The 17,755-nt window shown below is 32.5% G+C and overlaps 2 protein-coding genes across 2 annotated transcripts; one reads left to right on the top strand and one right to left on the bottom strand.

Annotated features, from left to right (window-relative positions):
* Nucleotides 1–742: 742 nt before the first annotated feature.
* Nucleotides 743–2,964, bottom strand: LOC134236099 (hepatocyte growth factor-like protein). The gene is made up of 4 exons (XM_062718280.1): nt 2,761–2,964; nt 2,195–2,443; nt 1,779–1,878; nt 743–914 (listed from the first exon to the last, which is right to left on the bottom strand). The coding sequence occupies exons 1-4, from the start codon at nt 2,840–2,842 to the stop codon at nt 743–745; spliced, it is 603 nt and encodes a 200-aa protein (XP_062574264.1). The 5' UTR covers nt 2,843–2,964.
* Nucleotides 2,965–6,939: 3,975 nt separating this feature from the next.
* Nucleotides 6,940–12,304, top strand: LOC134236098 (linear primary-alkylsulfatase-like). Its single transcript, XM_062718279.1, has 5 exons — nt 6,940–7,398; nt 7,681–7,917; nt 9,151–9,357; nt 10,575–10,827; nt 11,085–12,304. The coding sequence occupies exons 2-5, from the start codon at nt 7,738–7,740 to the stop codon at nt 12,191–12,193; spliced, it is 1,749 nt and encodes a 582-aa protein (XP_062574263.1). The 5' UTR covers nt 6,940–7,398; nt 7,681–7,737; the 3' UTR covers nt 12,194–12,304.
* The last annotated feature ends 5,451 nt before the right edge of the window (nt 12,305–17,755 follow it).

Genomic DNA, 17,755 nt, shown 5'->3' with positions numbered 1-17,755 from the left:
AACTGAAAAAATCTAAGCGGAAAAGGTTGTCCAGTCTCTTGTTTCCTTTTGCAAAGGAATAATTATTTGACGTGTATTACGAGACTGACTTAGAATATAAGAAGCTTTACAAAGTCAAATCGAAGTCACTTTAAAAACGATTCTATGCCCCGCCATAAATATGACCGGGGATATAGTGTTTGAAATGCCCATCTTTCTTTCTTCCGTTTCGTGCTTAGCACAATTAAATATTTGAAAGAAACTATTCAAGATATTGTTATCAAACTTTATATGTTCACTCAAAATTATAGTAGCTATTCAAGTACATCATCGATCAATTTTTTTACCTTGAGCTTTCCAATGATCTGAATTCACTTTTTCTCAAATTTATGTCTCAACAACTTCAATTATAGTATTAGATGTAATTGCTTATTAATTGATCACAAATAAAAATAAATGTGTGTAGATTAAAATGACGACCTTATTATTTCCAACAGGTTATGTGAAGTTAAGTAGCATCTTAAGGCTTTCCCGCGAAAACAACACTAATCTGACAATAAGCAGAATTTTATTAATTTCCATCTAATTTTGTCTACTTTAGTGAAGTTGGTAAAATGAAAGAATATCTATACCAGACTGGTCGATAGTATCTTAAAAGACATTTGTCACAAGAATTAAATAATATAAGGCAATCATTTTGTCTAATGTAACTGAAAATCCAGAATTGCATGATTTTCTAATTTTTTTTTCAAACTTCACTATGTTAAATGTGAAGTTTTTGTTTAAGGAACTTTGTGAACTCTTCGAAGTTAAAATCTGCATCCCTGCCATGGCAGACCGTTCTCTTGCAGCAGGCTGGATATTTAGCTCTGGGATTTTCTTTAATGTAACAAGCTAGGTCTGTTCCATTGGCTGGAGGAGGGTCATCTCGACAACTACAAAATTATCATTGATTAATTATAGTAAAAAGAATATGTTTCAAGGAGTACACGTATCTTTTATTTCTGTGATTGATATTCAGCTTGTTTTCAATTATGTCACACATCGGTGTACAATGATGTAAAAGAAGATACTACAACAGTCAAAATCCGTGCAAAGTCATACAGTAAAGTTGTCACTCTTGTTTAGCATCTAACCTATTAAAATACTGAAGTATATTTGTATTAGTATCCTTTATTTTGAGGTATGAGAAATTTTACAGGATAACATTTTCTCCCTCTTACCAATATTAAACATGAGAAAGAATTAGTTTATCGGGTTGAAAATTTAAAAGGGACTATATTTTTGGCAAAGAGCAGCATAGAAAAAAAATCTTTGATTTATTTGCTGTAGAAAAAATGGCAAGATAAGTTTCTGTAATTTTTTACTCTTCCAATTTTCGAGTCCTTGCCATTAAAAAGACGATCAATTTAAACTGAAATGGCGTTATCACTTAGTGGTATTGTCTCCTTCCTTGTATGTGTGAACATTTCACAAATATGAACCGAATCTCTCCTTGAGTGTAAGTTGAAATACTTAAAGCAAAATATATTTGATATATACAAAAATCTTTAGCATCATAAAGATTCCATAGCAATATTTTGGAGGAATATATTATTCGACCCTCTTTCAAAGAGATTTTCGCGAATATTTTCAGAGAATACCTTAAGAAAATTCGTCTAAACTTTCCCTATTCTTCAAGACTATTTCATGTATTATCTTTTATATCTAAATAAAATAAAAGAATAACACAGGTATCCACATTTTTTTCTTAGTCGTTTAATGTTTTGGAATTGGATCTTCTGGCCACCAAGACTTACCGATAACAGTGAAACCCGTCAGCTAAACAGATACATTGCGAACAACCATCATGGAAGGCGTCTTCTTGTTTAAACTGTATTCCTCTGAAGTAGCAGGGATCTGGAAACGAATAAAAAATCTTTTCTGAATATTTTAACATTTTCCTTTAACTTTTAATACTTTAACTCCAAAGAAAAAAGGCTTATTATTTGCAATATATTCACACAAACTAAATGTATGGTTAATTTTTGCTTTATTCACTACAAACAGATGCTTCTACACACTGCGTGAAAGTTAAGTAACATCTAATATTCTGTCTTGCTTTATGATGTGAATTTCCTTTATTTATACATGCTAAATTTCATATTAAAGAGAGCAAAAAGCGAATGAACATCGTAAACATACATTATGCATGTAGATACAGAAATATTTTTACCACAAGCAGGAATGTCGCAATACCCCCAGTAGTCGTTAGATGTGTGGTTCAGCTTTGTATAACACCACGGTTTGTTGCCACTACCTAAAGGATTTCTACAGTAATTGTTCTCTAATCCTTCATCCGGGTACTGTTTTGGAGTGACGTCATAATCATGGCTGTCCCAGTTTAGACAGGTTTCTGCTTTATTTGTCAGTGAGACTTTTCCTCTATAGTATCTTCCTTTATCGATAACGGAAACACACTTGTCTTCAAATGGTTGGATTTGAAAAGAGAACATGAAATAGCAGCATTTTATTTTTTACATGTATTATCATCATTTTGTCTATTAATTTTTCCTGGAATAATTTTAATGAAGTTACATTACTAATTATAATATAAATAACTTAAAAAGTACAATTAAATTACTTTTAATTGAGAACTTAAAGCTTAAAAACAAAATTAAGCCGTTTATTAAGAACTTAGTTGAAGTAGCACCATATATATGTATACCTATCATTAATGATAAAGTGGAAAGTATGCTGAATTTTACAAATGAAAAATTGAAAAACGTATCAAATATTTACCTGTGAATATACATTGTTCCAGGGAAAAGTTCACAAAAAGTAAAGTAAAAAATGTGTTAACAAGAATCATGTATGTTTCCATAGTAAAAACTTCTGTGACAGGTACCTAGAATTTCTATCAAATTCTTATCGTCCATGTCTGACGGTATGCAGCAGGTGTCATGGGCAGGTGCAACGAAGAATTCAAATTAAATTATTGACTTAACTACGTAATGTTGCATTGTTTATATATAATTCATGATACAGTAGTATGGATAATATGCACGCTTCCAGAAGAATTTATTTTAAAAAAAAAGTCGGTATGCTCGTTTCTTGTATCTTTAATCTTAGCCAATAATTGAATTAGTAATGGTAATTCTGATAAATGCTAAGTTAAAATATGTATTCCATTTGGGGGAAAGGTGAAGGTAAGAATATTAAGGATCAACATACTTTGATGACTTAGAATAAAACAAAATTGAATTTGTAAGCTTACAGAACCTCTTTACAATATTAAAAGAACGTTATTGTACATTTGGATAATTACATGTAAACTGCATAAGGGTAATGTATAGAGTTATAGAATTATAGTTATAGAGTTGATCTATACATGTACATGTATTTCATTTTCAACAAAAGTTACAATTTTTCAGACGTTTACACCCAAGAAAAATGTTTTGAAAAAGACAACAAAGCATTTAAAATTGATGAATAATACAGTTTCTTACTTAACACTGGAAAATACTTGCATATAATGTGTTCAATTAAAGCATCTTAATTTGACAAATAGAATTAGATAGAAACTTAAGTAATGCATTAATACACTATAAATTCTAATACTTTCATTAAGTACTGATCTAAGGAAGATTACTCTTTCTGCAAAAGAAAAAAAACAGGAAGTTAAAGCTCTTTAGAGTACATTGCGTATATAAACGTAAAGGGCCATTGAGCAAAGCATTGTTTAAAATGATGAAGATTAACAGTTGAATTTAACACAGGTCTCATGCAATTATACAGAAACATAGCAGTTGTTCGCTTAAAGGTAGTTGGTCATCGAAGTCTTCCAATTATTAATTTTTGTAAATACTAATTATTCTATAATAGTATAATATCTATCATTACTAACTTAAAGTATTATGTTATCATGCACTTACCCTACACATGTATATGGATGACACAGAGGTTTGCTGTTCCCAAGAAACGCTTTCCTATAATATATTATAGTGACTTAAAAATTACAGGTGTTGAAATGTGGTTCCAGCTTATATTCTTAATTTTATACATGGTTTTTTAAAAAAATATTGTGTAAAAGTTCTATCCTATACAAGCAAGATAAATCGTGTTGAGATGAAACTCACATGTAACTTTTTACATGTATGTACACAGGCAAAAGAATAATGTAATGTTTACATTCAAGTTACTAGTCTCTTCTGAGAAACTCATTTTATGGACTTTTGATCTTGAATACTGTTCGTTATCTCCATCTCTTTCATTGAATGTTTGTAAACTTACTTACTAACGCATTTGTTTGATATCATGGAACGGGATTATATTCATATACAACATATTTATTAAAACATGTCAGATAATTACATAAACATGCAAGTTATTTATGGCAACATGCAGGATAATTATGTTAATGCGAGTTAATTACAATAATATTATAATCGAGATTAAGATGACTAGGACACTTCCTTAGAATGGAGAATACCAGAATTTCGAATTGTCAGAGGGACATCATCAGGAAAAAGTCCTAAGAGAAGACCAAAAACAACCTGGCGTAAGACAGTCGAGGGTGAACTGAGAGACCTTCACCTGACTTCGTGAGAGGCAGACTGTAACCAAGAAGAGAGCTAAGCATCGTCGCTAGACTAGGGTTTTCAGTCCGCTCTGCTCCTCTTATGTTTATGGGGGCCAGAACGGACCGAAAACCAGATGAAAGCTGAGTGGTGAAGTCTCGTGTTGAACTTATGCTCCAATGTGAGCGAAGAGGGTAGTTAAATTAACTAGCGAGTTAATTATGTCAACATGTGAGATATGTATGGTGACATGCAACTTATTATAGTATTATCTTGCATGTTGAAACTATAACTTGCACGATGACACAAATAAGTCGCATGTTGACATACGTTGCATGTAAACAAAATTATCTTGCATGTTGACAAAAATAAATCACAAGTCTACATAATTATGTTACATTTTAACATATGTCTACATGCATAAAAATAATGTTGACATGCAAGTTACCAACCCTTTTAGAGAACCGAATTTTAATTTTGGTAAACTTACTTACTAACGCCAGTATACAACATCATACAAAAAAAGATGGAACATAATTACATGGATGTTGACATTCGATTTATTTATTTAAACATGCAAAATATTTATGTCAACATGCGACTTTTTTATGCCACGACTTATTCATGTCAACATACAAATTATATTTTAACATGCAAAATATGTATGTCAACATGCAAGAAAATAAGTTGCATTTCTACTTATACATTTACAATATACATTATGTTGACATAATTATTTAATTAACTCGCATACATATAAACATCAACATCTTGCATTGTTACATTGAAAAGTTGCATGTACACAATTACCCAATTACCAGTATCCATCATGTTAACTTAATAAGTATCATGTCAACATAATTCTGTCACATCTTGTTTGTATGATGCCAGTATTATGATGTATACTGGTGTGCGTAAGTAATTTCACCACTATTAAAATTAGATTCTCTAAAGAGATTGGCAACTTGCATATTAACGTATTTATTATACATGTTTACATATTTAAGTCACATGTCTACATAACTTTGCTGCATGTAGGAGGGTGAAATACATCACCATTGATGAGACATGATTTTTGAGTCGGTTGAAATTTTTCGAACAGTCATTGAAGACCAACATTGCTTTTCATTTTAATTTCTTTTTAAATTCAATGTCTGATATAGATAATATAATGAATTTATATATTTGTATTATCGCGTATTTACGTTTTTCAATGCAAAATTTTGCTGCTTCTCTCAACGACTGGGGAATGATTTTTTTTTATTGAACTCTAGACAATTTCAGAAAACTTTACAGTTTCTGGAACAATAGTTCTTGAGAAGTAGATTTTGGGGAAAAAATTAGATAAATAATTAAAATGAAATATTTTAGGGTGCCCTTACCTTGTCGGTTGTACAGTATATATTTCCCACTACCTCAGGAAGCTTCACAAACAATTCATCTCTTCTAGCCAAGTGGTTCTCGAAATCAATTTTTTAAAGAAACCACTCCTATTTTTGTTTTTTTTTCCCTCGATAATCTCCCCCCTGCAAGGGGCTAGATCTTGCATAACATAATTTAGAATTTCCTGTACCCTAGGATCCTTTGTGCTAGTTTTGGTTAAAATTGGCCTGGTGGTTCTTAAGACAAAAAAGTGAAAGTTTACAGATTGAGGGACACAGGAACATTGATCAGACCAGCTTACTTACGAGCTTAAACCGAAAAATACTTATCATAAGTATATGTATTGACAGAACTTTACATGTATCAACTCAGGGATGTACATCTCCGTAATTTAAAGTGTACATATGGTATATATACATGTATACCCCTCACAACGTATACACAATGATCTTAAACCTTCCATTTTTTCCAATGAATTAGAGAAATTAACTTTTTTGCTGTTTTTATGAAGATAAGAATGAACTGAAAAAGAGATGGAAACATATCAAGCCTAACATCTGAATTTTGAATAGTTATCGTTATTGTAGAAGTACGCTGACGCAATGATATAAATAGATCTACCCCTTTGATATCCTGTTCGATTAGGTCACTGGAGCTTGTTGTGGTCTCTGTGTGACCTGATTATTTCATTTTATCGCTGTTGATTGTTTACCTGAGCTTGTGTAAGATATAGGTAAATAAAATAACCTGTCGCTTTATATATCTTACTTCGTTATTTATCTGATAAGTTTTTTGACACTTAATTATAATGTTCTAGTTATTCACCATTACTTACAGTTATCAGGTTTATTTCACTCAATTTTACTTACAGTTAAAATAGCCAATGGGAGAATGTACGATTTCTTTAACTTTGAAATATAACAATTTTTACTGACTGTTACCTACTCTTTACAAACATTTTTTAAAAAGTCGAGACAAAAATCCACCTCAGATTACAAAACTGATGCGTCATGCTGATGTATCAATTGAGGTATATTTTTATCCAGTGTCATATTTCTTTAATAGTAAATTTGAATTCAGTCTTTACTAAGGGTTTTCAACAATTTAATTTCTCAAATCGAAATGAAATATGATAAAAAGTATTTCCGCCTCACTTCGCTCGCTTATGCAGGTATTGTGATGTAGGCAGTAATAAAAACGGATGAAGTGTAGCTCAAACAATATCCTGCAACCGTTTAATGAACAAAACAATACAATTTCTACGGTCATTTGAACCCCCGAGAAAAAATCTACATAAACTACGAACCGCAAACAAATAAATATATTCTTATTAAGTACAGTCCCCGTCCAAGGAACAAAATTTGCATTTTGGAATGCGGCCCACTTTCCGACCTACGTAATTTAGATGCGTTATCGTGTTATGTGTAAACACTGAAAGGATGCCGGACTTTGTCGCTTTAAGCTAATATACCTATGGGTAAGTTTTACATTTATTTATTTGAAATTAATTTTTTTGATTATAAACAGCAAATGCATGATATTAATTTAAGCTTAATTATCACCTTTTAACGACAACCTGACCTAACTTGTTTAATAAATGAGAAAACGTTTAATTTATAATAAATGATTGCAGTTACATTTTTCATAATAACATTATACCTTAACCTGTGAAAATTAATTTTACCTACAATTTTAACTCAAATAAATAGTCTTCGCATAAATATTTGTTGAATATTAAAGTAATAATTGATAATTTCAGCACCAAAACGGATCTTATCAGCTGAGTAGTTCATTAAATGTTGCGGGTATATTTGAAATGGAAGGTCCCCAAATTGCATTTTTCGTGCTGCTGTTAGCGTTGACAGGTTACCTAGGTAACCGATTATGGACGGCCATCAATGGCCCCTCGTACAAGGAGCGGATCCAGCGGTTGGCTGCCGTTGACCACCAGCTACACAACCATACTGTCGAATTTGCTCGACCAGAAATCATCCAGGTAAGATGGGTCATACAAGTTTTATACCTAATCTTGAACATTCATTGACCTTATTTTAAGGACACATCAGAGTAGTTTTGAACTTTATTTTCTTATTTTAAATAATTTAAGAGTTACAAAAATATTCTTCTCTTATAATGATTGCTACTTTGCTTAAATAATTAAAAATTATATATTTGATATTTTATCTATATACATGTAATTAAATAAAAAAAGGATGGATGAATTTTAATCAGTGAACATTTTTTAAACCACCTGCTAATGTATGATTATTTTTGTATTAGAACATCTGACGGTATACTATGATTTTATACTGATTATATCCTGAATAATAATTTGTGCTCTTGTAAATTCCAATTTTATGACATAGGTTGTGTACGTTCTTAACAAATAATAAAACATATCATTGTAATTAAAGACCCATTTTAAAGAATCTATATTAGCTACAGTGAGTATTGGTAAAGCATTATTTTACTCAAGAAACGTGCACTGAGAAGAGTTGTCAGAAAATTAAATTATAACATAGTAATTTGTGTTTTGTAGAGGACACTTGTAAAGTTTCTAAGGAATTATTAACTAGGCCTACAGGCTTGAAACGATTTCGACACCCCTGACAATTATCTAGTTAATTTTACTAATAAAATTGAAAAGGAAGAAAAATATTTTCCTGAGAAATTGTAAAAATATATCAAAAGATAAATTAAGTCATTGATACAGTTTAAGACAATAATACTTTATTTGCAACATTAAAAAAATGCACCACTACACATGTATGCAGTAAAATAAATGGTAATCCTATTCATTAGATTGAAATTAGATATAGTATTGCATCTGATAACCATGGAATTAAATGCCAAAAGAAGAAATATTTCTCTTTGCTTCGAATGCTACATTTTTATCAAGAAATTACATATATGAGGAAGATTTAACATGATTTTGAAGAAAGTGAAGGAATGTAGTTTATTCTTTCATTTTGCATTTTTATTTGTGTTTGTTTATTGTTATTTATGTTTTATTTGTATGCTTTTTCTAGCCTTTTTGGCATTTTGATTTACGGCTTTAAATTAACCCAGAAACAGTTTTATTATTACATATAAATTTAAATTTTTCAAATCCTTTTTCTTTTGGTAGCATATTTTTGTACAAAAGGACTTAAACAGCATTCTTGAATTTTGATAATCGAAATTCTTTAAAATATGATCTTTATCAGATTTCTGATGATTTAATTTGTAGGTAACGGATGGTTTGTATATGGCCATTGGATACGCGCTAGCCAATTCTATAATGATAGAGGGAAAAAATGAGATTGTGATTGTTGATGTGACGGAAAGTTACGAAACTGCATTGGAGATCATGGCCGCCTTCCGAAACATAACGAAGAAGCCTGTTGCAGCCATCATTTACACACACAACCATGCAGATCATACGTATGGCGCAAAGGTTAAACTAAATTTTGTCTTACTGTAGTTTTAAATAATTATATACACTGTATAATGTAATTATGTTATTTCAACGCTCGTGTCTCATTGCCTAGCTTTTAAGAGGAACGTTTATTTTTAAGAAAGATCTTGAAAAATCACTCACTTCAGAAGGGGTCTAGTTTAGTTGTTGTCGTGGTATGAAGAGACTAGGGCTGTATCAATATATCGATATATCGATACGTATCGATATTTAAGAAAAATATCGTATCGAAAAGTAACTTCCAATACGTATCGGACAGACATTTTTTCTTCAAATTCTGTTTAAAAGCTGGGAATTTCAATCACCAAGGATTATATTTTACTTTTTTGAATTAGAACCTTCAATAATTATGTAAATTCTAAGGAAATAACAGAGTTTTTATAATTATTACAAAATACAGAGAGAAATTTATTTGAACATATTGATTTTACTGTCATCAAAAGTTTTAATTGAAGTGTTATTTTTAAAGATTATGAGACAAGAACTTTAAAATTGGTAATAAAACACTTAATTGTTATGAAATGTATGCATTAAAATGATTTAGAAGCCTTTTCTGATGGACTTGTTTCAGAATTCAATATATCGGATATCGCTTTAAAAAATATTGTATCGTATCGTATCGAAATTTTTGGCTCAATACACAGCCCTAGAAGAGACCTGGTAAACCATGTCCACTACGTAATTTCAGAAAAAAGAATAATTAAGCACCTCCCATGAACCAGCATTTTTCCTCAAGCCACGAAAATATGACAAGTGTGATTTTACAGTATCATTTATATTATCATGATGGTGAATTGCATGCAACTTTGCAATAAGATAACATGCATTTTTGATTCAGAGCGGAAGCAAGGCTCATAATAAAAGGCTCTTGTAAAGCAAATACTTGATACAGAGCTTGCAAAAAATAAATAAATAAATGAATAAAAGGGCCTTTTCTTGTGTTAGCAGTGAACCTTAGTTGGGGTTTACCTAAAATTGAAGGAAAGAAAAGTCAAGCCAAATATGAAAGGAAGAATATTGCAATAATTAATATTTAAAAAATAAATCTATCGCACACCATTTCTTTGACTTTATTCATACATTAACAACAACGTGTATACAGTGTACATGTTAATTATTTCTCTGAATCTTCACATACAATACACGACTTCTTTAAAGCAAACTATTTTCATTTGCATGGTTTTTTTTATTTAAAGGCGTTCATCGAAAAAGAATCGAGTCCTCCTGATATATGGGCACATGAAAGTATTAACAAAGAATTTCAACGAACGTTCACAACGAATACCGCTGGGTATCGACGGGCAATGCGACAATTTGGTGTCTTCTTGCCAGATGCAGTGAATTCTGGGATTGGAAAAATGTTGAAGTATGGCGATGGAAAATCTACGCTTGGACTGGTTTTCCCAAATAAATTTGTTCATAAAAGAGTTACTAATCTTACATTAGCAGGTGAGGACTGGTTTCTCTATAAAGAGCTTATTTCTTTGTCCTAAACCTAAATTTTTATTCTGACCTCCATGTTGTCCTAAAATGGTGCAAATTTTCGCCAATTATTTCATAACATAATTTTTTTATTCCTTTCATAATTTTAAATAGATAAGATTTTGCATTTATGAATCAATGATTGGAATTATTCCAAATACTAGGAAATAGAAGTGATAATTGCACTCTTCTTAAAAAACCAACAACTTTTATTTTTCATTCAGGCATTGAAATGTCAATTGTTCACATTCCGGGTGAAACGGATGATCAGATTGGTGTTTGGTTACCAAAACAGGATGCATTTCTCTGTGCAGATGATATGTACAAGGCATTTCCAAATCTATACGCCATTAGAGGAACGCCAGATAGAAATCTTCTTCAATGGGTGGAGTCCATAGATACTATCATAGAATACAACCCACAATTCCTTGTTCCTAGTCATACGCGCCCTCTGGTGGGGAAATCAAACATACAGGAAGTTCTGACAGTGTATCGTGACGCAATTCAGTATATCCACGATCAAACATTACGCTACATCAATATGGGAATGGATCCTACAGATATAGCAAATAAAGTGACATTACCAAAAAACCTTAAAGAGCATCCATATTTACAAGAATTTTACGGTACTACCGAATGGTCTGTCAGAACAGTGTTCACCTCGTACTTAGGTTGGTTTAGTGGTGATGCTGTGGACTTATCACCGTTGTCAAAAACAGAAAAGGCGGATAGAATGATTAAACTAGTCGGTGTCAATAAACTCTTGGAACAGGCACGTGAAGCACTGCGAACAAAAGATTTTCAATGGGCATTAGAACTCTCTACTTACGTTCTGATAACGAATCCTGGACACAGAGAAGCGACGGAAATAAAACTCGACTCTCTTACGTCACTTGGTTCTCGGCAAAAGAGTGCTAACGGACGGAATTATTATTTAACAAGTGCATTTGAAGAAGCAAGTTTAATTGATACTTCAGTTGGTCTTCAAAAAAGTCGAGAAAATGGTGTGAAATTGTTACCAATAAATTTAATATTTAGGGCCCTTCAGATACGTTTTAAGCCTGAAGACTGTGGTCATGTGAGGACAAGTGTATATTTCTCGTTCAAAGATTCTAATACTCATATTTCACTTACAATAAGAAATGGAATAGCGATTGTCAAAAATGGCGCATGCTTACAGTGTGATGTCGTCGTTACGACTACCGAAAAAGTTTTTAAAGACATGATCGGAAGTAGAATACGATCAATTACAGCCTATGGTTCCGGAGAAATAGAAATTCAAGGGGGAGCTATGAACTTCAGAAATATTATGTCTTGTTTTGAAAGAAGCTGATTTCAATACAATTGTCGAACTCCTGCAATTCAACTTCCTACAAAAAGATTCTGATATTTATTTGTACAAAAAAATATGTAAATATTCTGAAAGTTATAAAGTTGAGTCGTCCATCGTGATATTAAAAATGTGAAAATATAACGAAAATCATAGTGGTCGACCTTTAAAAAATCCAAAAATAATACAATTCATGGGTATAAAGCATGAACCCCATGCTTTGCGACGGGATAATTTTTATGTCTATTAAAAAAGTAATATAGGAGGTGCAGAATTAACCTTTTATGTCATTATTTCATATGATTACTTTTTGACCACGAAATAAACATTAAAAAATATAAATCTGTAATCATAATACACAAAAGTTATGCCTTACGTTCTGAAGAAACGTCTTGTAAATATTTATTCTGGTCCGTCCCTTCATTCAACTCTCTTCTTCTTGATTAATGGTGAAGTAAGTAATAAAGTTATCTAATTTATATAATCGATTATATTTCAACGTTGCATTAAAACTAATACTTAAATTTAAAATATACCCGGTATTATCTTTTGACAACGTCTAATTTAAGATGATATTGTTGCTGAAGTTACCTCGCTTTCCATCAAACACAATTTACCATTCACTTTTACGTTGGTACATGAATACCACTATTGGGTCAATGCGATTTAATATCATTGTGGTTACTCTTTTGATTTCGGGGATAATTTGTAAGATAATTTGTCTAATATGACTTTGGTTTTTAAAGTCCCTTCTAGAATTTTTCACTCATACTGAGAGGTCACGGCTTGCTGTTGGAGGACTGCAACCTGTACTCGACCTTAAGACCTTTGAGCTGTGAGAAATTTCTTTCTTTCGTCATTTCTCACGCCTTACTCCGAGTAGTTCTGATTATATTCTAGATTTCAACCTGGAATGATTTTGTAATTGGGACAAAAACGCACTTTTTTGATTTTTAGCTTTATTTGTATCTATAAAATATGTGCTGAAAAAGGTTATTAGTCATAAAATATGGCTTCAAATGCCTTAAACTAGTATCTGATATCAACAATAATTATCCATTTATGTATGCAAAACGTCGCCCGCGTAGCGCAGTGGTTAGGGCGTTCGCTCTATTTCACGGATTAAGGAGTTGATCCCTACGTCGTGGGTCCAAATTCACTGCAATCCATGAGCTCTCACAGTCAAACAATTACATTGGCGTACAAAAGTTTCCACAAGAATGGTTGATAAACCTCCTGGTATCTCTTGCATCCTTCTAAGGACACCGTGTAAACCAAAGTTCCGTGTCGCAGTAGGTACTGGCACGAAAAAAGATCTCTCACTGCCCAGTGGCCTTGAGTGCCGAGTTTGCAGTCCTCCATCGACAAGAAGTGGCGTCTGAATACGAATAAAAAATTCTCGGAAGGGATGTTAAACAACAAAGAAATAGTACCACGTGCAAACCTATTTGATAAATTGTATCTACACTGTAGCATATGTAAACTCCGAACCCGCGACCTAAGGATCAACTCCTTATTTCGTGACTCTAAAGCAGTCAATTTGGGATGGAATTTTGATTAGCGATGCCATTGTTTTGGATGTGTTAAACTTTACTTACATGTAATGGCGAATACGAGGTTTATTGTCATAATTTGCCTTAACCAAGTGCAAGTGTATTTCCAATTAAATTATTATGCCATACTTACACCAACTTGTTGAAATGGTATACCTATAGGAATACACACTACTATATAGACCTTATAAGCGCACTAACAGAACAGATGCATCTAGTGATGTTTATACTACCCTACCTGCTTTAGATGCTGGATCTTACCTTGGCTGCAATTTCCAGATGATTGATAGTGAGCCCTACATATTTACTTTACTTGTATGGATGATGCATCTAGGGATACACTAGTACTATACCAGGCTTGTTCCGGATGTGGAGTTTGACCTCATCTACCGTAAGAGAGACAGGTTGATTTAAGTTTGAATCAGGTCCATTCCCTAGTTTAAGCTTGACCTTTAACAATCTATCATGCCATTGGATTATGCATCTAGGGATATAAACTACTAAAGTTACTCGTCGTGTGCTAGATCTGAACAAAAAATGAACGAGTTTTAGTTTTGGAGCAGGTCAATAACCAAATAAATACACGTACAAGTCTACTGAACTCAAACTTGCAATGATATCGATCTTGACATTCAAACTTACTCGAAAAACATTGGTGATGAGATTTGAATGAATATAATAAGATTTGCCTTATTTACAAACTCGTCGCCTGAACTTCGTAATCTTTGATTACCTATGAATTTAATTTAAGTTGTATTCATCTGGTAATTGATATATATATATATAATTATTCTTATCTCTCTGTATCTCCAACGTTTCGCTTTGCAAAGGTATGGTCTACAGCTTTACGATGTAAGTTTCCCCAATCCTGATTGCATCATCTCTGCAATGTGCTTGGAAGTCCGAGCGGGTTGTCATTCTTTAAGCTTGCAATTAAGTCTATATGTGCATTTCAAATACTCAATCCAAGTTGATGTATACAATGTAACATTTATTTTGATCGATTTAATATGGTTTAGAAACGGTGTTGCAGAATACTAGTAGAAAATATTCTCTCCCAGTAAAAGGAAATATCATGTTTGTCACTATGAGATGTGCAAGGCGTCGTCCGGAGTAATGAATTCTTTTTGGTCAATATGATTATTTGATAATTCAGATGCTGATTTGTACTTTTCCAAAGTGGTGCTCTTTTTCCATACGATTGGAACGTTTCTTGCCAGCAATATAGCTTATGTGACAACTCACCACTCTACGTTTAATAGCTCTGAATTATTACTGCCTGTTGTAAACGTTCAGTAAATCAGAATAGTCTGAAAAAATTGCTCTTATTAAATCTTGTTCAGCGCTTGTTACTGGTGTCAGGATTTCAGATTCTCTGGATATCACATTGGCAAAGCCCAGTCCAATCAATATTCTCCGGACGTTCTTCGAATGATGAAGTTGAGTCTCAAGGAACAAAAACATTTCAGGAATAAATTGGTCAAATTTTGATCTCGTCACTTGATAAATAACTTTTTTGTTGAACTATACTGAAAGCGGCTTTAAGCTCATCAAGTACAAACTTCAGGCATGTAAAGACACGTAAATCCAATAAAATGAATAGCTTATGTTTTTAATACACAGGAGAAAAGTAGTTCTTGGTATTTCCTATAGCGGAGGAGAACATTGGATCAAGTACTAACTACATGTATGAGTGTTTTTGCTTTGCGTCGTTTAATTGAATGAATGACCTTTTTCACTTTCAACACTCTTGTTATTTTCTTTTAATTCATCAAAATACCTAGTTTAGTTGACTTGGCTTCGGTCTGCAATAATAACACAGGAACTGAAAGTTATTTAAATTAAACAATAAGCTGTGGATTCATTTAGACCATTAAATCTTAGAAAATTGCACTACGTACGAGCTCCATCGGGGATTAATGTATTTAATTAAAGAAAATCTCGGTCATTCACTTTTAAATTTTCATAAAGCAAAGTAAATTTCAGAAATATCCACTGTCTCTAGGTGTCTAGTCTCAAATATAAGTATATAATATAAGTATGTAGGTGTTTAATTTTTCTGTAGGGATACATCATTTAAATCCTGTAATTAAAAAAATTACAGACTACAGGCAATGGTTATTTAGGTTTGTCGATGATTTAAGATACTTTGCGCGAAAAATTAATTTGCACTAACGGGAAACTATATACGTGAAAAATCGAAATTCGGTCGTATTGTCACATTTTTTGCGGCCAATAATTGTTTCCTCTCCTGTGGAAAGTTACTGTTGTATTACATTTATGTTTTTCATTAATGTCAAACTCGCCAGACATCATTATGGTAATTATTGCAAGAGATTTTTTCCAGGGGAAAATGTACCTTACTATGCAGGTTCATCAGTATATCTAAATTCAACATGGTTTCTGTGCTTGAAATATCTCATTATACTACAAAACTTACGTTTGAATGAATTTATCTAAGTTTGTGTTGTGTTTGTTTTAATTCCTTGAAGTCTTCTTTTCTCCTAAAAGTAATAAGGAAACAATTTCCATCAATTAAAGCAAGTTGATATTTTTTTTTAGTAAGGGACTAGCTATATTGCCTACGAATAATAAATGTATAAACTAGTCAGTATTGTTCCCCACAAAAATATTGTTTTCAAGGAAAGATTGATTTCGAATAAATATTAACTGGATAATCGCATCCCGATAATCTTCTAAGTAGCTCGTAAAAAAAATGTTCCAAAAATATTGTTGGGTAATTAAGAGATCAGGACTCCGCAATGCTGATCGGATATTGGTCTCAATTTACAGAAATTTTAATGTGCAGACTACCAACATTATGAGGCGATGATTGGAAGAAAATCGTGTCTTGTCCATATTTGCATTGATTGACATTATCAATCACAGAGATTACAAAAACAAAGCAACTGTTACTGGAGTAAAGGAAGATAGGAATGTATATATCCTAGTGGTGATAGTAATATGACCGGTAGAAATACACAAGTCGGTACTTCGTTTAATAATTTATTAACAAACTTGTTTTCTACTGGATCTGTGTGTCGGCGTGGACAATGCAAGGTCCAACCATACGATCATGTATGAAACAGCCAATTTATAATAATGATAAATATAAAATGAAGAGTTACTCTATAGTGGTAATTGACATAATAAAATTAACTGAATAATAATTAACAAGTTCACTCAGGCACAGGTGGCATCAAATGTCTTGCGGTCACGGTCTTTAATTGTGTTTTACTTAGCACTATCAAAGAATATAACTGTGACTCAAAATCTGCTCATTTCACACGGTCACTTTTCACTCATATGGAGACGCAACCACTTGCCGGTGGAGAGCTGCAAATGTTGTCCTATACTTAGGGCCATTGAGCAGGGAGGGATCTTTTTCGTGTCAACACCTACTGCGACACGGAACCTCGGTTTCTACGTTCTCATCCGAAGGGCCGGTCTCCATGTCCTACAGATTTCTTTTACGAGGAGAGGGGATTATTATGTCACAAAACATATTTTTTTTATAGTCGGTACTATATCTTTTATATTTCACAGGCATGTTCGTAGAGACTAGTCCTTCCTTTAGTTAAAGACGGGGAAACAAAGGGTGATGAAAATGAAGAAAAAATATGTTTGGGAAAAATCTGACGCAGAACAGCAAGGCCAATGTGACACAGGTAAGCGCTGTGGTCCACGACCTCTTGTTTATTTTCTTAAATACACTGTACTAGAAACTGCATTTTTTTTTTTTAAAAATCACATTTAAAACTTATTCAATCCTGATGTTGTTGTGCAGCAGGTTATAGAGAAAGTTAGTACCCAAAGTAATCACTCAAAACGTGAGTATAATCTTGGTTTTATCAGTTTACCTGCTCCAAAGTGGTTTTCAAAGAGGGGTTGCTTCTTCAGCCCAACTCGGAATACAAATATAATTCGAGTAACTTTTAAATCCATTCCGTGATACAATAATAAATTTTTTCTTATATATTTGGTGAAGAACAAGAGTGATTTTTTAAGCATT

Source organism: Saccostrea cucullata, unplaced genomic scaffold (genome assembly GCF_032062105.1).
Source record: "Saccostrea cucullata isolate Sc308-1 unplaced genomic scaffold, CSIRO_AGI_Scuc_v1 ctg525, whole genome shotgun sequence".
NCBI lineage: Eukaryota > Metazoa > Mollusca > Bivalvia > Ostreida > Ostreidae > Saccostrea > Saccostrea cuccullata.
This window is presented reverse-complemented; position numbering and strand designations above follow the sequence as displayed.